The sequence below is a fragment of the Mustelus asterias genome, chromosome 6 (assembly GCF_964213995.1).
Source record: "Mustelus asterias chromosome 6, sMusAst1.hap1.1, whole genome shotgun sequence".
NCBI lineage: Eukaryota > Metazoa > Chordata > Chondrichthyes > Carcharhiniformes > Triakidae > Mustelus > Mustelus asterias.
The window spans coordinates 137,384,052-137,407,407 of record NC_135806.1 but is presented as its reverse complement, the minus strand read 5'-3'; the positions used below and the strand labels follow the sequence as shown (position 1 = coordinate 137,407,407).

General features: G+C 42.0%; 1 protein-coding gene across 13 annotated transcripts in view; it reads left to right on the top strand.

Annotated features, from left to right (window-relative positions):
- add1 (adducin 1 (alpha)) overlaps positions 1 to 23,356 on the top strand; it is a 192,895-nt gene that overhangs the window by 79,232 nt on the left and 90,307 nt on the right. For all 13 annotated transcript variants that reach the window (XM_078215185.1, XM_078215187.1, XM_078215177.1 and 10 more), the window contains exons 3-7: positions 2,824 to 2,986; positions 9,777 to 9,928; positions 17,093 to 17,173; positions 18,206 to 18,355; positions 22,306 to 22,449. In XM_078215185.1, the coding sequence (XP_078071311.1) occupies positions 2,824 to 2,986; positions 9,777 to 9,928; positions 17,093 to 17,173; positions 18,206 to 18,355; positions 22,306 to 22,449 (690 nt within the window). The remainder of the gene's footprint in view (positions 1 to 2,823; positions 2,987 to 9,776; positions 9,929 to 17,092; positions 17,174 to 18,205; positions 18,356 to 22,305; positions 22,450 to 23,356) is intronic.

The following is a 23,356-nucleotide window of genomic DNA, read 5'->3' as shown; positions in this document are numbered from 1 at the left end:
TTCCTAATGTCCTACCATTCATTGAGTATTTCCTTCTTAAATTGCTCCTTTCAAAGTTTATCACCTCACACTTTTTAGGGCTAAATCCTATCTGCCGCTCATCTGCTCATTTGACCATTCCATCTATATTGTGTAGCCCATGGCACTCTGCCTCACTGTTAATCACCCGACCAATCTTTGTGCTATCTGCAAACTTACTAATCCTACCCCTCTACATTGTCATCAGTGACGAATAATAGGGGGCCCAACACAGACCCCTGGGATACACCCCTGGACACTGGCTTCCAGTCTTCTGTCATTACCCTCTGTCTCCTACAGCTGAGCCAATTTTGAATCCACTTCATCAAATTACCCTGTATCCCATGTCAATTTACATTCTTTACAAGTCTCCCATGTGGGGCCTTGTCAAAGGCTTCGCTGAAATCCATATAAACTACATCGACTGCACTACCCTTGTCTACACACCTTGTCACCACCTCAAAAAATTTGTCAGACATGACCTACCTCTGACGAAGCCATGCTGACTATCTCTGATCAAGCTTTGCATGTCCAAGTGGAGATAAATGCCCATTTGACCATTCAGTCTATATCTTGTAGCCCAAGACACTCCACCTCACTGTTAACCACCCAACCAATCTTTGTTTTATACGCAAACTTACTAATCCTACCCCCACATAGTCATCAATGACGAATAATAGGGGGTCTCTATTTCCTTCAGAAGTTTCTCTAAATGTTTCCCCACCCCTGACATGAGACTCACTGGTCTGTAAGCTCTGGTTTATCTCTACGACCGTTCTTAAATAGCAGAGTCACATTAGCTGTTCTCCAGTCATGTGGCACCTCCCCTTTGGCCAGAGGAATTAAAAGTTTGGATCAGAGACCCTGCAATCTCCTCCCTTGCCTCCCACAACAGCCTAGGGCACAATTCATCTGGACCTGGGGATTTATCCACTTTTAAGGCTGCCAACACCTTCAATACCTTGTCCTTCCCTATGTCAATTTGTTCAAGAACCCCTCAGTCTCTCCCTGAATTCCCTGAATTATGGTATCATTGTAGAATTTCAACAGCACATGAGGAGATATTCAGCCCATTTAGTCTGTGCCCACTCTCTGTAAGAGCTTCTCAGCTCGGCCTACGTGTCTGCCCTTTTTCTCCTAACTCTGTAAGCATTTCCTCTTCACACAGTTATCCAATTCCCTTTGAAAGTCACAATTGAATCTGCCTCCACCACACTATCAGGCAGGACATTCCAGATCCTAATCACTTGCAGTATGAAAAGATTTTCCTGCTATTGACCCTAATTCTTTTGCCAGTCATTTTAAATCATTCTCTTGTTTTTGACTCTTATGCCAATGGAAGCATGGTTTTTATTGGATAAGGAACCTCGGAATTGAGTTCAAATTCAACATGGGGGGGGGGGGGGGATCAAAAGCGACAGTTTAAATATTCTCTAATTTCACACAGGAAAAGTAACTAATCACCCTACCAGCTCTGGAGTATACACATGCAATTGCATCTTAATGCCTTCTGAACTGAACTGACCTGACAAGCAAGCCACTTAGTTATGTAAGAAGTATCGTCATCCCCACTTTTTTGATAAACTATGCATATACAATGAAGGAGACCATGCCAGCAATGCCCATTATTTGAGAACCAAGAAGAAAGTATCATGAGTCAAATTTGGAACACGAGGGATGGGAGGATCTCTAAAGCCGCCTTAGCGAGATAATGTCATGAACAAAACACTCCGAGTCACTTATCGTTTGTTAGATCCATGTTGTTAAGTACTTAAGTCATTATTACATTTAGGTGGTCAACTTCACTCAAGCTTATTCAATAATGCTTGCACTGAACAGGATGTACTAATCTGTTCCAGTTTTGTCAAACTGTAGTGCAACTGTGCATATGTAAGAACGGGCAAGTCAAGGCAAATGCTGAACTGTGTGGAAACAAGATTTTTGTGTGTGTGGTCCTGTGCAACCATGCAATTATCAGCAAGAGTGCACCAGTCTTAAATGTTGTATTGATCAGTCAATTCAATTATTTCAACTTCTTGTTCTGGCACTTAATGGATTCTGGTAGCTTGATTTGGTACTAGCTGTTATGCTGTAAACTCCTCCCTTCTAGGCTGCTCTGTTGATCCATTAAAACACTGTCTGTAATTGGCAATACATTGGTCCCTATAACCAGTAGTGGTTATTGTCTTTAAAGTCACATTTCAGGAGAGTTCATGATTTTCTTCTAATGAAAAAGTCAATGTTTTTCAACAGAAGTGCCCCCCCTCCCCCAACTTTTCTAAATAACAGACCCCTACTTCAAGTTTTAATTTATGTGACTTGCTATTTGCTGTTTCATGGTCGGGACAGGGTACACCATAGAATCATAGAATTCCTTAGAAGGAGGCCATTCAGCCCATCGAGTCTGTACCGATTCTTAACCTTTCTCAGGTCCCTGTCCAATTCCTGTAACCCCTAATCCACCTTACCTACACATCTTGGGACACTAAGGGACAATTTAGCATAGCCAATCAACCTAACCTGCATAAAACTCCATACAGACAGTCACCAAGGCCAGAATTTAACCTGGGTCCCTGGTGCTGTGAGGCAGCAGTGTTGTCCACTGTGCCACCATGCCACCAGTGGGAGAAGAATTCAGCTGTGGTGTTTGGGACCCATTTGTAATTAGTTTTATGATTGGTAGTGGTGATATTTCACAGCTTGCACTTTGTTAATTTGAAAGAAAGTATTTTAATTATTTACAAGTATGTAATCCTTGAAGTATCAAAATTGATGCTCTTTAAAAAAAACCTGTTTATTTTCCAGGCTTTCTGTGAAGAACTGGAATCAATGATTCAAGAGCAACTCAAGAAAGGAAAAAACCCTACTAGTCTACTTGCATTACAGCAGATTGCAGATTTCATGACAACAAATGTGCCTAGTATGTACCCTGCTGCACCACAAGGTGGAATGGCTGCGTTAAACATGAGTAGGTATAATTATTGTGTAAAATCTTCTATTAAGTAATTGGGACCAAATTACTTCTGGCAGTTGAGTTCTGTGTTGATGTGGAGAGGTGTAAATTACAGATCTGAGAGCTGTTTTCTTTCCCAAATGCAGCCCTTGTATCTCAGAACTAGTGATGCTGACAGAGGTTTGAGAGAACTTTAGGCCATGATACAAAACAGTTGATTAAAGGGAGAAAATTTCTATTGCTAAGTCTTTTATTTGTTAAAAATATTTTGGTGTTTTGCTGAATTGGATTTAAGAAGTTACCTTCCATGTGCAATATGAAGCATTGTCTCTGACCTCAGCAGGCGAGCTCTAGTAAGTAGAGTGTGGATTCAGCAAACATGAGCGCAATATTAGGAGGGGTCAGTTTAGCTCAGTCAGCTCGATAGCTGGTTTGTGATGTAGTGTGACACCAACAGCTCAGGTTCAATTCCCTTGCCAGCTGGGGTTATTCATGTAGGCCCGTCTTCTCAACCTTGCCTCTCACCTGAGGCGTGGTGAGACTCAGGTTAAATCACCACCAATTAGCTCTCTCCCAATGGTCTTCTGGGACTATGGTGACTTTACCTACCTCACTCACCTGATGAAGGAGCGGTGCTCCGAAAGCTTGTGCTACCAAATAAATCTGTTGGACTTTAACCTGGTGTTGAGAGACTACTTACTGTGCCTATCCCAGTCCAACGCCGGCAGCTCCACATCATGGTTACCTACCCATATCAAGGATATCTCTCTGCTGAAAGTCCAGTCACAGACATACCAATGACGGAGTTGTTAACTGCCTCTATATTGGATTACAACAAATGAATCTAGATTCAATCGTTTGCATCTTCAACACCCCTGGCTAATCTAGTTAACCATCCACTAACTTCAATGTTCCTCTGATGGAAAGAGATGCAGTTCGTCCTGTAAAGTAGACTAAGTAATTAGTTGCTTGGGTTTGCTGGCTTCATTCAGAGAGAACACTCAGGATGAAAATTTCTTAGTTGGAGCTTTGGGTTAATCTTTTCAACAGACAGTTGCTTCCAAATTGCTTTTGGTCACCACCATGCTAAATTCTCCCTCAGTGTACCCAAACAGGCACCGGAGTGTGGTGACGAGGTGATTTTCACAGTAACTTCATTGCAGTGTTAATGTAAGCTTACTTGTGACACTAATTTAAAAAAACTTTGTGTGTCTCTGTAAAGAGGGATTCAGTCCTATTCCATCCAAACCCAAGACCACAGCCATATAAAAGATCAAGGGCAGGATACACATGGAAACACCACCACCTGGACATTTCCCTCCAAGCCACTCAACCGTCCTGATTTAGAAACAGTCTGCTGTTCCTTCACTGTCATTGGGTCAAAATCCTGGCACTCCTTTCCTAACAACACTCTGGGTGTACCTACACCGTATGGACTACAAAGGTTCAGAAAGGCGGCTCATCAGCTTCTCAAGGGTAATTAGGGATGGGCAATAAATGCTGGTCTTGCCAGTGACATCTACTACATCCCATGAATGAAGAAAAAAAATCTGAAATGTTCAATTTCTTTGAAGAAGTGATCCGATTTGATAGAGGAGGTGTAATATCTGTTGTCTTTTAGAAGTTGTTTGGATGATTTAAGTCTTGTTAGAAAAATCAAGTGTATAATCTAATAGAAAAAGTAGCAGCATGAAGAGAATAGTGGCTGGCAAATATGAAACAAAAGAGCTAAAGTTGTATTTTTGTTCAGATTGAAGGGTTGGAGCTAGTGGACATCAAAGAGCAGTGGTAGATCCACTGTGTTCCCAGTGTTTATGGAGGTGGTTTGTACTTTGCATTATCTAAACGGTTTTGAATGAAGTTGAATATTGTGGGATTGTCACCAATTAACCCTGCTCCTGAACTGATGACAGAAGGAGATCATTGAAGCAGCTGGCTGTGCATGGGTCAAGGATGTTGCCTATGAATATAGCTACAGTGATATTTTGGGGCTGTGATAATTGTCCTGCAACAACCTCATCATATTTTGTGTCATATGTATCATATGGACTCCTTTTTCTTTTTTTTCTCCCATTAATATTTTGCTAGGGTTCCTTAACCAATCCAGTATGGCATTATGTTGAGTGTACCTACTGTCATGGATGTGCTCAGTAACCACAGGAACAATAATTTAACAAGTGTTACGATGTCATCTATGAGGGTTTCCCAACTTGGAACACTGGTTTGTGATGGTGTGTAATTTTGTTTACAGGAATGGTGCGAGGAGACCCAGTGGTAGACCCAGTGAGAAAGTAACAAGCCCAGTTGTAGTATAAAACTTACTGAAGACTTTATTACAATAAATAGAAGACACACATTCAGGAGCAGGACTATAATGATTTAAGGCAGTTAGGTATAGGGACTTCCTTCTTCCCAAACAACATCCCTTCAATAGATAAATAAGTAATGGCCTAGTGATAGCATAGCCAGCATTCAAAGGGGATCATGAGACGTAACCTTTCCCAATAACAAGGATTAGCAGGCATCCAGACAGAATCGGGTCTGAAACAGCTTTCCTAGAAAGCTGAGAGATCAATGTAGGTATACAGATGCCGGTTTCGAGAGTCACCGAATACGAGAGATGCAGACAGCTCAAATACACAGAACATCAAAGAGGAACCAGGGTGTGAATGCTAGCACCCACAGAAGCAGACAGGCTAGTTTAAGTCTCTCAGCCAAGATGCACTGTAACAGCTAAGAGCCTGAGAGGCATTAGCCAACAGGCCAGTTTATCATCTCGCAGCTGAGAAACCATTTTAACATCTAAGAAGTCTGAGAGCCATGATAGTGCAGAAACCTTCATAAAGGCATTTGAAATATCTTCACTGGACCAGGAAAAGGAGTTTTCGAGACTTGATTGTCCACCTTGTATTCTGTGGTAACTATAAGCTGGACTTGACTTACAGATTTGGATATGGTTTGGGAATGGGAAAGTCTTAAGGAGTCGCAGATATATCTTGGAATGAGGTGTTATTTCTATACAAACTTTGTTTAGTAATTCAAATGTCTAATTATCTTAAGAGTATCATAGTCCTATTTGTGTGCATTTGCCTTTAATTTAATAAATAGTCTTTAGCAATTGCTATGGTACAATTGGGCTGGTTATTATCATTTGGGTTTCACGTGACTCCTCACACCATTCCAAAAACAAAACTATACACCACCACAAACCGGTGTTTCAAGTTTAGATGCCCTTGCAGATAACATCCATGTGATTCATGACAAAACCTGCCTCTCTCATTCAGATCTTGTGGGTAATTCTCCCATCCTGTTGCGCTAATTTCAGCGGAGCCGGATTAACATGATTCGCACTGAATATCCAGCCCCGAGGGTTTCTCTTGGTGCCGTATCTCCATGCCAGAAATCGGCGCGGAGCCACATAATTTATGTGATTTCAATGCAATTAGCAGGCCCGGGACTGAAGTCTCTGGACCTGCAAGGCCCCCGTCCCCCTGCCCGCCAGGAGTATTTCACTCCAGCGGAGTTTACAGTAGCTCCCCACTTTTGCGGAGCTGGCGGCCCAAACCCCTTGGACTGAAGGGGTGCAATCGGTGCCCCCCAGAGTGTCAAGCGCCGGGGGGGTTGCCCCTGGGCATTGGCACCTTGGCAGTACCAGCCTGAGTCCCCTGGCATAGCCTGAGATGCAAAGTGCCAATGTCCAGGGGGCATCTTGGCACTGCCTACCAGGCATTGGGCAGTGCCATGGGGGTCGGGCTGATTGGGGGCACGGTCTGGGGGGGTGGGGGTGCCACTGCTACTCTGGCCAGCCTCAAATGCTGGCCTCCATCCCTCCCCCACTGATCCTGCATTGGGTTGGGGTGGGGTTTCAGCTTGCTGGGAGAAATCTGAGGGGGGTGGTCGAGGCTGGGCCTGGACATGCTTGGGGGGGGGTAAGCGATTGGGCTGTGGAGATGGGGTGGCGGTTCGACGGTCAAGCTGGCCAGCAATAGAGGCCGGCAAACAGGCCACTGTGTATGCGCCTGTCTCGGTGCAGACAGATGGGCGCATGCACAGTGGCCCACTCAACGCTATGCTGCTGGCCTCCTTGGTGGGGATAGGCCCCGCCCATTCATTATCAGCGGGAGTCACGCTGTGCAATGCAGAGTGCACAAGAGTGTGGGAGATTCTTCTCTGAACTCCCATTGGAAAAAAAGTAGTGTGATTTACTCCAGTTTTCATGCAAATTCAACACTCAAGAATATTTTGGGGAGAATCCTGGTCCCTTGTACCTATGTCTTGATCAAGGTTGTGATGTGGCCTGGAGTCGGTATTTCTAATGGGACCCAAATTGAACATTGTTGCATAGGTGACACTTATTTTCAATGCTCATGGTTGAGACAGAGACTATTGTATCTTTTAAATAAAAGGGAAGTGGTAAATATTTCAAGCAGCAAATGAAAGCTTTTGAGGAGGAAAAAATGTTGCGAATTGTTCTTGGAAGAAATGGACAAAACATCCCTGCTGTGCTTTAAGGCTCCATGTAGTATTGTTTGTGCGCATAATTTTTGAAAACAAGCATAAGCAAAGTTTCTACAGTAAAGTGTGGGAAAATCTGGTGGTAGCCATGCAGTTTTTAACTGCTTTATCGTTCATGCTGCCACTGTTTGTAGGGCACTGGTTAATTTACTCTTAAGGTCGGGAGGGGGCTACTTGTTCAAAAAGTTTTCAATTCCATATATAACAATGAAATTGTCCATGCCACACTGCAGCCTGTCCTGGATTGTGCATTTTGGGCTGGGTTGGCAAGTTACTGGTAACATTTTGCCTCGTGCCATACAATTGGTTGTCTCAAATAAAAGAAACACTTGTTATCTTCCTTTGACCTTCAGCAGCACCATAATTGCTGATTGCTCCAGCAAGATAGTGGGACTTCCTGAAGCTACCACTTAATGCTGTTATATGATCATCAGAAACTCCACAGCAATTTGAAGAAGGCTTTTCCTAATCTTTTCATAGTAACAAGAGATGAGCAATAGATGTGACCAAATAAAACACATTGTGAACGTGAAGCAACTAATGACATTCTTTGTAATTGAAGGCTGTGACCACTGCTGTAAAAGGTACTCCTGATTATTTGGCCATTATAACAGCAGAAAACTCTCCATGTTTTATATGTAAATATCCATAATATAAACATAACTTTCATTTTTAGCTTTTATTAACAGGGGGTTGGAGTTTAAGAGCCGTGGGGTTATGCTGCAACTGTACAGGACCTTGGTGAGACCACATTTGGAATATTGTGTGCAGTTCTGGTCACCTCACTATAAGAAGGATGTGGAAGCGCTGGAAAGAGTGCAGAGGAGATTTACCAGGATGCTGCCTGGTTTGGAGGGTAGGTCTTATGAGGAAAGGTTGAGGGAGCTAGGGCTGTTCTCTCTGGAGCGGAAGAGGCTGAGGGGAGACTTAATAGAGGTTTATAAAATGATGAAGGGGATAGATAGAGTGAACGTTCAAAGACTATTTCCTCGCGTGGATGGAGCTATTACAAGGGGGCATAACTGTAGGGTTCATGGTGGGAGATATAGGAAGGATATCAGAGGTAGGTTCTTTACGCAGAGAGTGGTTGGGGTGTGGAATGGACTGCCTGCAGTGATAGTGGAGTCAGACACTTTAGGAACATTTAAGCGGTTATTGGATAGGCACATGGAGCACACCAGGATGATGGGGAGTGGGAGAGCTTGATCTTGGTTTCAGATAAAGCTTGGCACAACATCGTGGGCCGAAGGGCCTGTTCTGTGCTGTACTGTTCTATGTTCTATGTAAAACGGCTGACTAGTATTGATGAGGTGCTACTGTTCATTTTTCTGCTCTTGCTGCCTCAAGGTTTATGTTCACAGAATGAAAAGTGCAAATGATCAAGGCTATTATCCTCTTGCTGTGGACAATAATTACACAGGAAAAGAACAAACTAGCATTTATAATCTTTCACATCCTTGGGTTATCTTAAATTCACAGCTAATAAATTACATACGTGCTGCTGTTTATGGGCATACAGCAACCAATTTGTGAAAAGGTCCCACAAATGACAATAATTAGCCAGTTGATTCATTTTTGATATGTTGGCAAGGGCACCAGAAGAATTCTTTGTCATCCTTTGGAGAAATGTCATTGGATCTTTTATCCTCATTTAAAACAGGCAAATGAAGCTTTGGTTTGACATCTTGCCCAAAAGACAGGGCCTCAAACAGTGACTACTGCACAAAAATATCAGACCAGATATGTGCTTATATCTTGTAGTTTGGCTTGAGCCTACAATTTTCTGATTCTGAATGATGAGATGGTTCACTTCAGTTTTTTTAAAAGGCTGATATTGTATGCACAAATTGCAAGAAATACGCTAACAAGTGTCACTGACAAGGTCAATATTAGTCATCTATCCCAATTGCCCATGAGAAGGTATGGGTGAGTTTCCTTTTTGAACCACTACAGTGTGATAAAGATAAGTTCATAGTGGTGTTAGATAAGGAATTCTAAAACTTTAACCCAGTGACGGTGAAGAAATGTTGATATTTTTCCAAGTCAGGATGGTGAGAGACTTGGAAGAGGAATTTCAAGATGGTGGCAATTGCTTCTGATCTAGTAAACTAATGGTGAATCTGTTCTAATGCTCCTGATTTTTTTTATTTACGAATTAATTCTTGACTGGCAGATTCCAATTAAAATGTGTAGAAATGCCTTTAACTTAACTGAATGTCGTATGCACAAATTGCAAAAAATACGCTTGCATAATGCTGTACTGTTAATTTTGCATGTATTCCTATTTTAGGTCTTGGAATGGTTACCCCTGTGAATGATCTCCGAGGATCTGAATCTGTTGCATATGATAAAGGAGAGAAATTGTTGCGTTGCAAGCTGGCAGCTTTCCACAGACTGGCTGACCTCTTTGGATGGTCGCAACTTATCTACAATCACATAACAGTAAATTCAGCTCCCCAAATTCCCCTCCTTTTTGAAACAAAATGTTGTAATTGAGCTAGATATGTGTAGAACGTCTTTCTACCTTGTTCCCTCTATTTGATAGAATACCTTATTTTATTGAACCCAAGTAGACGGTGAAACAAGTTGACTTGCAAAATTGAGAATGAGGTGTCTCTCTCCTTTTACCACTGCTTTTTAGATGGACCTCTAATAAATTTCCTTGAAGTTAGCCATAAAGTAAAAGTTTATTTATTCATCACAAGTAAGGCTTACATTAACACTGCAATGAAGTTACGATGAAATTCCCTTAGTCGCTACACTCTGGCACCTGTTGTGGTCAATGCACCTAACCAGCACTGTGGGAGGAAACCGGAGCACCCGGAGGTAATCCACGCAGACACAGGACAATGTGCAAACTCCACACAGACAGTGACCCAAGCTGGGAATCGAACCCAGGTCCCTGGCGCTGTGAGGCAGCAGTGCTATCCACTGTGCCATCATGCTGCTGGTGCCTTCTTTTCAATTTCTTTGAGGGGTAGGTGAATCTGTCGGTTCAGCAACAGTGCTCCATGCCAAGTATGATGTGGAGATGCCGGCTGTAGTAGGTAAAAAATACCTCTTGAGACTGGTATGAGTCAAAATAGAGTAGGCTTTATTCTCACAAGCTTGCGGGAGAACTTGACCCCTTGAAAGCAGAAGCCAAAGTTCTCTCTGAACACAGTAAAGTGGGGATATTTATACAGCATGGCTTCGAATACCAGTCACGACTCAAACACCAAATCAGTCACGACTCAAAAATACATTTACAGCCTCTGGTCACAAAAACTCTAGACCAGTCACAAACCAAAAATGCATTTACAGCCCCGACCATAAACCAGAGTGTATCTGGTATTCTCGGGTCACGAAGCAGGCCTTGGTTTCCTGCATTAACCCTTTAGGTACAAAACATTAACCCTTTCCCTCCTTCAATCCCCCTTTTGGTCGGGGCCACGTCCAAGCATGGCCCCATGACCAATTCAGAGCCAAAGATTACCAGCATATATGGGCCTTCCTCCTTCGTCAGGAAGTCTGCCCCTTCTGCCTGTACTCTTGCACTCAGCATAATCCGGGCTGTTCGTTCAATAATGTCATACAATACAAGCAATAACAATTACAATTAATACAATCAACCCATGCATCAGGTATGATCCCCACGACCCGAAACATTGTCCCAGCCATCCCGGAGGGTTATAATTATGATATTGGCTCCCTTCATCCCGTATTGTCTTCGCGACTCGTTTGATATGATCTGCCAAACGAGTTATATTTTCCGAATCATCTGCAGCATTTGGAGCGCATGTTCCTCCCTGGAAAGCCAACACATAATCAAATGTCAATTGGTCCTGTAAAGCAACAGTCCGGATAGCTACAACCTCGGCTGATACTTCAGAGAAGGCTGTGCTCATCTCCTTGAACCTGTCTCTAGTTTCATTCGCAATTCTCTCCAAGGTCGAGGCCATATGTATAAGTTCCTGAGCTGCTTTTGCTGTCCCATAAAGTGGGAAAGCTATCATAAAGAACCATTCTGTCTCACTAATGGTGAATATAGGGTACCACATATGCTAACTAACACGATCCTACCCAATCCCAAGGAAACCATGGGTAGGCATTGTTTCCACAGACAAAACAGGTACCATTATATGCAGTCATGCTGCTCACATAAGTAGAGGAGAGGCTGACCAGGACATCAGCAGTGGGGCAATGGATTGTAATCTGTTGCATCAAAGCCCAGGCACCACTGGTGACAACCTGCTGGGTACAGTAGCTATGGCCAACAAGTATGGTTCCGTTTCCTACCAAGCTGATAGATCCCCCCCCTCTTGTTGGTTTTTCACAACATGCCTGATGGGGTTTTAAATGTCACTTTCCTTGTCCCGTCTTGGGTTCCATTCCGATCCAAAATCCCCTCTACTATTCGCGGAGTTGACAAAGGGATAGGGAATAAAGGACTCTTTCCGCCCCCCCCCCCCCCCCCCCCCCCTTTCCTTCGTGTATGGGAATATGTAAGCAGACCCAGCACTTGGTCAAAATTTTGACTGCAATACATACAAGTGAGACATGTACATGAAAGGGTTCATGTGATAGGGTTGGATTTTAGAGGATTGGTACAATGATCGCTTGCATCGACCAAATTTCGTGTTGATGTACTCATCCTCCCGAGCTCTCTGCTGATGCCGGATACAGGTCCATCCCAATCCCTCAGCTAAACACCAAAAATTCCAGTTACACCACGTTACATTGCATGGGAGACCCCAATCACCTCGCCCCTCCAACAGAGTTGGCAACATAGCATGGTTAAGGAATCCCAAGCAGTGGTCCCTACGGGTTACCTCCCAGGGACTTATTCCATGTGTCGGAAGGTTACAATAGACAGAGCTATCGTTACAGAGATGTTTGCGATGTTCTATCCTCAAGTCTACACAATTTCATCTATACTTCCCCTCCGTAACTAGCAGGGCAAGGGTCATGAGAAGCAGCAAGAAAATCATCCTTTTACTTAACTAATAACCCGCACGACCGTTATACAATGGACCCATGCTCTAAGCTCATCCATTTTGTTCACTATACTCCTTGCGTTAAAATAAACACACCTCAACCCTTCGGTCTGAGAGCTCCCCTTCGCCTGCCTATCCTCCCCCTCACACTGCCGACCAGCCCCTCTTATTTTTACTCTAACCTCCTTTCTCCCGGTCACCACATTTTGATTTCCAGAGTATAATGTACTGTAATGCATTATATCTAATTTAATCATTTGTATAGTGAGGAAAACGGAGCTCCTACAGAATTATGTTTATCCATACACAACATATAATGTATAGCCATATTATACAAAATTGGTGAAGGCTTTTCAGGATTTGATTTTATTCTCGGGTCTATATGGCAGTGCTATACTGTATAATAGAAATAATCAAGCGGCAGTTGTATCATACCACTTTACACAGCAAAACCGTAATATCCAAACCCCCCCCGCACTCGAGGAAAACAACAGACGCCAAATCAAACCAAAGTAGGTACAATACATACTAGTTAATTAATCAGAAACAATTTGGTTTGATTTTAACTGGCTAGATTTTGAGCTTTGCAGTATTTTATATTTGGCAAACTGTGAACATAGTGCATAAAATTCCAACAGCAGTACATAATTTTAACCAGTTTACAGAATATTAAACTATTAGACATTCGTAAAGGCAATTTGCATTGGCGACTAAGATTTAATTGATTAAGCTCCTGCTGGAACTTGAAATAAGCAGAATTACAATTCATTTCACTAACTTAAAATATTTAAACTGACTCCTAGACAGTACATTTACCACATTCTTGTGTTCTTGCTTATCTACTTTCCCATAAAATTACTTATTCTCTTCTCCCAATTCTCAACTAACTCTCTCATAATCTTCACTTCAAGACAAAGGAGAGAGCACATGGTTCCCTCCAAGGTTTAAATCCTTTCTTAACAAAATTCAAACACAGGTTTAATCAAAATTCAAATTGACTATTTCCAACTTCAATTTATGTACTTCGATTTTGAAATTTCAATTTACTTTCCAATTTGTATTTAAACTCTATATCAAACCCACTGTTGTAAAATCACAGCAGGGAAGAACATCAAAACATCAAAGCAAACAACTTTGTAAACACACACACAGACACACATGGAAGCTTCCAACACACATTCAAACTTAACATCTTAAACTGAGATGTAAGTGAAACATTTAAAAATGTAGAACTTGGATTAAGACAGTCACTTTTATTATTCTTTCTTCCAAACTGTAATTAAACTTAAAACAGAAGTAAATTCAAGAAATCTTATCACTTCAATCTTTAACAGTTTTAACACCTCCCCAGCTCCCCTGAGGCTAAACCAAGGTACAAAGCATTGCAACTATTACCCGCAATAAACACTCCACAAGAACAAACAGGCTACAACAACTCCTGTTCTCAATCTAATACAACAACAACCACCTACATTCGACTAGCAACCAGATCACACACACACGCAAATACAAAAACTAAGATCTCTCCTATCCACCTCCAGGTATGCCACAAGCCCATTCTACCAACTCATCATAGTTCGGGGTACTGAGAATTCCCATTTTAAGGGTGTTTTGGTGAGCACTAAAGAATTCATCCTTAAAAGCCTGGATGAACGCTCGATCTCCTCGACCTGGGTTTCCTTGTCCTGAACAGTCCTGATATACCTGGAACAACCATCCCCCATATTCAGAAGCTCCTTCCCCTTTTAACTGCTTCGTTGTGGTTAATCTGCTCCAGTTAGAAGAAGCAATCCCTAACACTCTCTGAATTTCTACCTTAAACTGGGCGAAGGGTGTCTGTTGGGCATAATCCTGTGCTGGAGGAGCGGTGGGTCCACCTGCTACCTGTCTCCACTTACCTACTGGACAGGCTGCCCTTACCAGCTGGTGTATGTCTCTCGGGTGTAATAGGTGTCCTACCCAGATTGTGTCTAATTCTTTCCAGAATTTAGTGTTTTCGCTTCTACGTTATAATTTACCCAGGGAAGCCATTATCTGCTGTGCCTCACCTGGGGTGAATGGTTTATAATTTACCTTGGGCTGCGCATCTGTTCCCCCTCGGGTAACTGGCACTAAGTTGTGTTCTAGCGCTTCCCACTCCTCTGGAGGAGCGGTTAGTCCCTGTTGTGTGGACTCATGAGGTAGAGGAACGGTTTCCCCTCTCCATTGCTTTTCTTCTAATACTTGGTTTTGTTTCTCCAGTTCCCTTACTCTGGATTCTAACTCCCTAGTCCTTTCTTTATCCTCACTCCACTTCTTAGAGGCGACTACCTGCTCAATTAGTCCAGCTAACTGATGTATTAACAATACTCCTATTTTCTTTGTCATGTTTCTCTTTTCTTTATCCAACCAGAGGGTAGGATAAGTTCCACCCCCCTTTTTCTCATCTGTTTAATGAATTTGTTCCTCTTAGTCATACACTCATTTATCAGGGATTCTGGAGGTCCCCACTGTCTTTGTGATCCCGCCATAATACAGATAAGTTTTATACTCACCACCTGGAGTCTTCTATTCTCCCTTCTCGCTCTCCCACTCCGAGGCTGCTCTTATCAGAGTCCGGTGTTACCTGTCAGGGGTGATCAAATCCCTCCGTACCACCGCTTACACCATTAAGCTTACTTCTACTCCGGTGATCACTCGGACGGTTTCTCTTTCTCACTCACGTCTGAACATCACACTCCAGGCGTCTCTTTCTCCAGTCTTTACACTCACTTGAGTATTAAAGACAAATGCCTCCTTGTCCGTATATGTTCAGTTCAGACGTCTTTCACGCTCACACTCTCTAATCACATATGATCAGCCCACTGTAATTTGACTCACCCTATTAGGTTCAGAACTCTATTCCAGTACCCAGGTTGTGGCCATTCAACCTGAGCCCGCAAACAGATCCCAGGGTCTCCCGGGTTTCGGCACCAATTGTAGTAGGTAAAAAATACCTCTGAGGCTGGTATGAGTCAAAATAGAGTAGGCTCTATTCTCTCCAGCTTGGGGGAGAACTTGACCCCTTGAAAGTGGAAGCCAAAGTTCTCTCTGAACACAGTAAAGTGGGGATGTTTATACAGCATGGCTTCTAATACCTGTCATGACTCAAACACCAGATCAGTTACAACTCAAAAATACATTTACAGCCTCTGGTCACGAAACAAACTCTAGACCAGTCACAAACCAAAAATACATTTACAGCCCCTGACAAACCAGACTGTAGCTGGTATTCTCAGGTCATGAAGCAGTCCTTGGTTTCCTGCATTAGCCCTTCAGGTACAAAAAACATTAACCCTTTCCCTTCTTCACCGGCGTTGGACTGGGGTAAACACAGTAAGAAGTCTCTCAACCAGGTTAAAGTCCAACAGGTTTATTTGGCAGCACTAGCCTTCAGAGCCTCAAGCTCCTCCTTCAGGTGAGTGAAGTCACCTGAAAAAGGAGCTTGAGGCTCCGAAAGCTAGTGCTGCCAAATAAACCTGTTGGACTTTAACCTGGTGTTGTGAGACTTCTTACTATGCCAAGTATAACAGAATTAGCAAATGTGCCAAACTTACTTTATGGAAGGTAGTTTTCTGAGTTGCTCCATTTTGTGAAATGACTGTTATATTTGCTAACTTTAATTCACATGCTGGAGTCAGAAGAACTGAGTGGGGTGCTGGGATTGCTGAAGGAAATTAGAGAATGGGAGAAATAAAGCCACAGAAGCGATTAAAGACAGGGATGAGAAATGTAAAGCCGGGGCATTGGGAGCCAGTGAGAAAAATGCAGGGCCTGATGCAACATAGGATACAGACAGCAGAGTTTTGGATAAACTAAGGTTTACAGAAGAATGGCAGGCCGTTTAGGAAAGTGTTGGCAGGCATTCATGAGTTTCAGCAGCAGATGTCCTTGAGTAGAGTTGGAAATGTCTCTAGCAGGTCCCTCTTTTATTTTTTTGCTGACGATTCACCACTTCTGTATGTATATCCGACTACCTGCCTGCAACCTAGAGCAGCTTATCTACAAGCATCTTCTCAATATTGGCCTTTTAAAATTAGGCAAATAGTTCAGTTAGCTTTTAATAGTAATCATGGCCATTGATTTACATATATCTAAATGCAAAAAAATCAATGCTCCTATTAAGAAAAACACACTTTGTTTCATTGAATGTCCATAAATTAATGACCTGGATGTGTTATATAACGTTAAACAGTACATTCTAAAAACCACCATAAATTACAACCTGAGTTTTTTAAGAAAAAACTTTGCTCATAACTGAAAAGATCTGCCACATTTTGCCTGCTGATTTCCAATAAAGAAATACTCTCACCACATATCTTACATCACATCTCCAGGTCATAACGTAATGTTATTGTGTGAATTTGTACAGACTTGATGTTGATCATTTAATTAGCTATTAGCGCCAAAACCTTATTTTAGGGCAGGAATCTCAGAACTGAACATTTTGGGGAAAATAATTATTGTAGATAGTCTTTTAATCTTTGCTTAGATGCAAAGCTGTACTCTGGAGCCGATTTGCAGCTCTAAAACTATTTTTTAGATTTTACTGATTGCATAAAGTTTGTATAGTTATAAATTATGGCAAGTTATTGGTTGTTTTTTCCTGTAGGTCAGAGTCAGCTCTGAACAGGAACATTTCCTCATTGTACCTTTTGGCCTTCTTTACAGTGAGGTCACTGCATCTAGTCTGGTGAGTAAGGAGGAACACGTTTAAATTTTAAATGCTATTTACTTGATCAACTAATAATACTACATTCAGTTTTATTTTTGAAAGTTATTGGATGGAATTTTCCAGCCATTCTTGTTGAGCAGAAGCTAAACTGGACAAGCCATATAAATACTGTGGCTATAAGAGTAGGTCAGAGGCTGGGAATTCTGCGGAGAGTAATTCGCCTCCTTACTCCCTAAAGTCTGTCCACCATCTACAAAGTACAAATCAGGAGTGTGATGGAACACACTCAACTTGCCTGGATGAGTGAAGCTGCAACAGTACTCAAGAAGCTCAATACTATCCAGGACACTGCAGCCTGCTTGATTGGCACCACATTCACCACCAAAGCACAGTGGCAGCAATGTGTACAAGATTGCCTAGTGCAACCCACCAAGGCTCCTTCGGTAGCACCTTCCAAACCTGTGGCATGGGACCACCACCACCTGCAAGCTCCCTTCCAAATCACACACCATTCAGACTTGGAATTAAATCACTTTTTCCTTCACTGGCTGGGTCAAAACCCTGGAATTCCCTTCCTAACTCCACTCACCTGATAAAGGGACAACGCTCCAAAAGCTTTAACCTGGTGTTGTGAGACTTCTTACTGTGCCTTCCTAATGGCACTGTTGGTGTTCCTACAACATGTGGTTCAAGAAAACAGCATAAAAGCACTGTCTCAAAGGTAATTAGGGATGAGCAATAAATGCTGACCATGAATGAATAATGTATTAAAAAAAAGTTTCTAATAACATTTTTCTTTAAAGCTGCCTTTACAGAATTTGCCCATTGTACACAACTGCCACCATCTTTGTGAAAGTGACAAATTAAAGTTTTTTTTTGCAAATGCAACATGAAGATTCTCTTGACTTATTTTAAACTTTGTTCTCTCTATGATCCCTTTTAAATCTCTTCATTTTCTTTGTGTCAGTGGAAATAGTCACAGCATCTCGGACCTGATCTTAGAATTTAAGAAGTAGGAACAAGCAATACTGATTGTTGTGTGCTTTACAGGTTAAAGTTAATCTTCAAGGTGATATTATCGATCGTGGCTGCACCAATTTGGGAATAAACCAGGCTGGCTTTACCTTGCACTCTGCCATCTATGCAACTCGACCAGACATCCGATGCATCGTACACATTCACACACCAGCTGGAGCTGCAGTAGGTTATTTTTTTCCCTACATTATTTTTTGAATTAAGACCAGAGTTTTCAATTTTAGATCTAATGTTACTTCCCAAACCGTTCCATTTAATATTTTCTACCATTTGCTTCTCTTGGCATCATAGAACATAGAACAGTACAGCACAGAACAGGCCCTTCGGCCCACGATGTTGTGTCGAGCTTTATCTGAAACCAAGATCAAGCTATCCCACTCCCCATCATCCTGGTGTGCTCCATGTGCCTATCCAATAACCGCTTAAATGTTCCTAAAGTGTCTGACTCCACTATCACTGCAGGCAGTCCATTCCACACCCCAACCACTCTCTGCGTAAAGAACCTACCTCTGATATCCTTCCTATATCTCCCACCATGAACCCTACAGTTATGCCCCCTTGTAATAGCTCCATCCACGCGAGGAAATAGTCTTTGAACGTTCACTCTATCTATCCTCTTCATAATTTTATAAACCTCTATTAAGTCTCCCCTCAACCTCCTCCGCTCCAGAGAGAACAGCCCTAGCCCCCTCAACCTTTCCTCATAAGACCTACCCTCCAAACCAGGCAGCATCCTGGTAAATCTCCTCTGCACTCTTTCCAGCGCTTCCACATCCTTCTTATAGTGAGGTGACCAGAACTGCGCACAATATTCCAAATGTGGTCTCACCAAGGTCCTGTACAGTTGCAGCATAACCCCACGGCTCTTAAACTCCAACCCCCTGTTAATAAAAGCTAACACACTATAGGCCTTCTTCACAGCTCTATCCACTTGAGTGGCAACCTTCAGAGATCTGTGGATATGGACCCCAAGATCTCTCTGTTCCTCCACAGTCTTCAGAACCCTACCTTTGACCCTGTAATCCACATTTAAATTAGTCCTACCAAAATGAATCACCTCTCATTTATCAGGGTTAAACTCCATTTGCCATTTTTCAGCCCAGCTTTGCATCGTATCTATGTCTCTTTGCAGCCTACAACAGCCCTCCACCTCATCCACTACACCAATCTTGGTGTCATCAGCAAGTCATTAATAAAAATCACAAAGAGCAGAGGACCAAGCACTGATCCCTGTGGCACTCCGCTAGCAACCTGCCTCCAGTCCGAAAATTTTCCATCCACCACCACCCTCTGTCTTCGATCAGATAGCCAATTACCTATCCAATCTGCCAATTTTCCCTCTATCCCACACCTCCTTACTTTCATCATAAGCCGACCATGGGGGACCTTATCAAACGCCTTACTAAAATCCATGTATATGACATCAACTGCCCTACCTTCATCAACACACTTAGTTACCTCCTCAAAAAATTCAATCAAATTTGTGAGGCACGACTTGCCCTTCACGAATCCGTGCTGACTATCCTGGATTAATCCGCATCTTTCTAAATGGTTGTAAATCCCATCCCTAAGGACCTTTTCCATCAATTTACCAATCACTGAAGTAAGACTAACCGGTCTATAATTACCAGGGTCATTTCTATTCCCTTAAACAGAGGAACAACATTCGCCACTCTCCAGTCCTCTGGCACCATCCCCATGGACAGTGAGGACCCAAAGATCAAAGCCAAAGGCTCTGCAATCTCATCCTTTGCCTCCCAAAGAATCCTAGGATATATTTCATCAGACCCAGGGGACTTATCGACCTTCAGGTTATTCAAAACTGCCAGTACATCCTCCCTCCGAACAACTATTTCCTCCAGCCTATTAGCCTGTAACACCTTCTCTTCCTCAAAAACATGACCCCTCTCCTCGGTGAACACTGAAGAAAAGTATTCATTCATCACCTCGCCTATCTCTACTGACTCCATACACAAGTTCCCACTACTGTCCTTGACTGGCCCTAACTTCACCCTGGTCATTCTTTTATTCCTCACATAATAGCCCATTACATGACTGAAATCACATAGGCAACTTGATTTCAGATCTAGATCTATGCTAAGCCACACATGCTGACTTTCAAGTGAGAAAGGTGTTGTATGTGCTTCCTTACCCTGTTGCAGTTAGAATAAAAATGATGTCTGTCAGAGGCAAAAATCTTGTTCCCAAAATTAAGACCACTTGCCCTTCAAATAAGATATTTACATTTGGTTTGCATATATTCTAGCATATATTTTTTCAGAAAAACATTTGCATTTGCAATGCTTAGCTTATCTAAAATTCCATATGAAAATCCATATTCCATCTTGGAATATTGGCCTATTTTTAGTTAACAACAATTATAATTTGTAATCTGCAGGGTCACTACTTTGCTTTAGCAGTAGAAAAATGGAACCATGAGAATTTTAGCATAGGAGGAGACTAATTCAGTTTCCTCTGTGCAGACTCTTTCCTAGAACAATTGAAAATTAATCTCACTGTCTCCTCTCATACCTTTGCATTTTCTTCTGCTTCAAATATTTAACCAGATTTACTTCCTGCCAAAATGGACAATTTCACATTTTCCCACATTATACTCCATTTACTCCATTTGTTCACTCACTTTACCTATCTGTATCTTAGTGGAGCCTCCTTGTGTCCTCTTCACAACCTGCTTTCCTATCTATCATGTTTTCAGCAAATTTGGCAACCGTCCCATCAATCCATCAATTCAAATCATTTACATAAATTGTAAACAGTTGAGGTCCCAGCACTGATTCCTGTGGCGCACCACTCGATACATCTTGTCAAACCAGAAAAGACCCATTTATGCCTACTGTCTGTTTCCTGTTAGCCAGCCAATCTTCTATTCATACCGATATGTTGTCTCCCCCCCCCCCCCGAAATATTTTCTATAATAACCTTTGATATGGCACATTATCACATGCCTTCAAGTATCAAATCTTGATACATCCACTGGTTCCCCTTTATCCACAGCACACGTGGCATGGTGGCACAGTAGTTAGCACGGCTGCCTCACAGTGTCAGGGACCCGAATTCAATTCCATCCACAGGTGATTGTGGATTTTGCATGTTTTCCTTGTGCCTGCAGGAGCTTCCTCCCACGGTCCAAAGATGTGCAGATTAGGTTGATTGGCCATGGTAAATTGCCCCTTAATGTCCCAAGATATATAGGTTAGAGGTATTAGTGGGGTAAATACGTAGGGTTTCAGGGATAGGGCCTGGATAAGAATCGGTGCAGACTCGACAAGCCAAACAGGCCGCCTGCACTGTAGTGATTCTATGATACTTATCAAAGAATTCCAACAATTGGTTAAACATGATTTCCTTTGACAAAACCATGAATAAATTCAATAATACAGCCTCCACTGCTCTCAGGGCTTAATTTAACCAATGCCATTTATAGCTGTAACACGATTTCCCTATTTTTACATTCTGTGCCCCCTGCAATAAAGGCCAATATTCCATTTGCCGCCTTAATTATCTCTTGCACGTACAAATTACAGAAGAATGGTATGTATGTGTACACTTTTTGCCATGCATATGTGTGCTCAATCTATCAATTTAAAATCTATGAAACATACAGCCAAAGAAATTTCAATCAGGAGATGCCATGACCTGAAACTCTCCCCTTTGTATGGAGATGGAATGGAATTTAGCTTCACAGCCGAAACAGGGTGTTTAGTGCATTTGTTAACCTATGACACGACAATATTTTTATTTACTGCCAGTATAAATCATTTTTGTGAAGCAAATGCATCATTTTTTGGTATGTTTCACATCTTATCATTAGCTAAGTTATATTTTCACAAATGGCTTAATATGGACATACTGGCATAAAGGATAAAAATATATTCTATACATTTATTGAGATGTTTTATACATTATTGACTGATTCTGTTAACTTTAATAGGCTAATAGATAATTGTTGAGGCTTGAATTTTATACAAGATTGTGTTCTAAAAATTAGAAACCACAGTGTGTTTATAGATGATTTTAAAAGGTTTAAATCAATTTGGGTTTGCTCAAATGCTGATCTGATGAGCAATATTTTCAACTATATTTTGTTGTATCAGGTGTCTGCAATGAAGTGTGGCCTACTGCCAATCTCCCCTGAGGCACTAGCACTTGGAGAGATAGCCTACCATGACTACCATGGAATCCTTGTGGATGAGGGAGAAAAGATTCTAATACAAAAAAACCTGGGCCCCAAGAACAAGGTCAGCTCAAGTTAAATTGAAGTAACAGTTTAATTCTCTTTGCTTCTTATGGAAAACGTGTGTGGCAGGTTTTTGAAACGATCAAAGTACTTTACAGCAGTTTTTCAAAAGATGGCCGTTATAATGTGTCCTAAGAAAATGAAAAATACATAAGTAATGGTGTACTTCAATGTGAGGTATTATAAATGCTACTGGCTTAACCAAAACACTGATCCATTTGTGGTATGATATCCCATGTCCTTGTCAAAACAGTTGTCTAAAATTTCGAGAAAAACTTGTAATCCAAGTATAAAATCCAGTCCTATCTGACTGACAGACATATCTGAATTTGTACAGTATAGGTCAGGGATTAGCAACCCATTGCTCCAGAGCCAAAAGTGGATTTTTAAATGAAAGTTGCACATGTGTAAGGTGTTTATTTTGGAACAGTGTAATAACATTTAGTGATTGATGTTTCTTCTCCTAGAAGGCTATCTTACAAATCAACTGTTTCTGTTTGAAACAGAAAAATGAGCAACGTTTTAGAGGATTTGTTCGTTCTTATTCACATGGGCAATGCAGCAGCTAAAGGAAATCTCTCTGTTGGTTCATGTCATTGCATGAATTAATCCAAGATCCTGTCTAACTTTAATTGAGATACGTAAAATGCCTTTATAGACCTAATTTCTTAAGAAAATATGCCTTTATGATTCTCCAAGAAAAAGATGGTGGGGCCGATTCTCCCATTCCGACCTGCTAACTTTTTGCCGGGCCGGGAGATTCGTGCGTGCGCGGATTCACGCATGCGTTCCCGATGCACGCGCATCTCCCACTGCTGGATATCCGGCACGGTCAGGACTATGCAGGAAACTGGCAGGCACACACCAGGTAAGTAATTTAATCTATGTTTAATGTGATTTGAATGTAA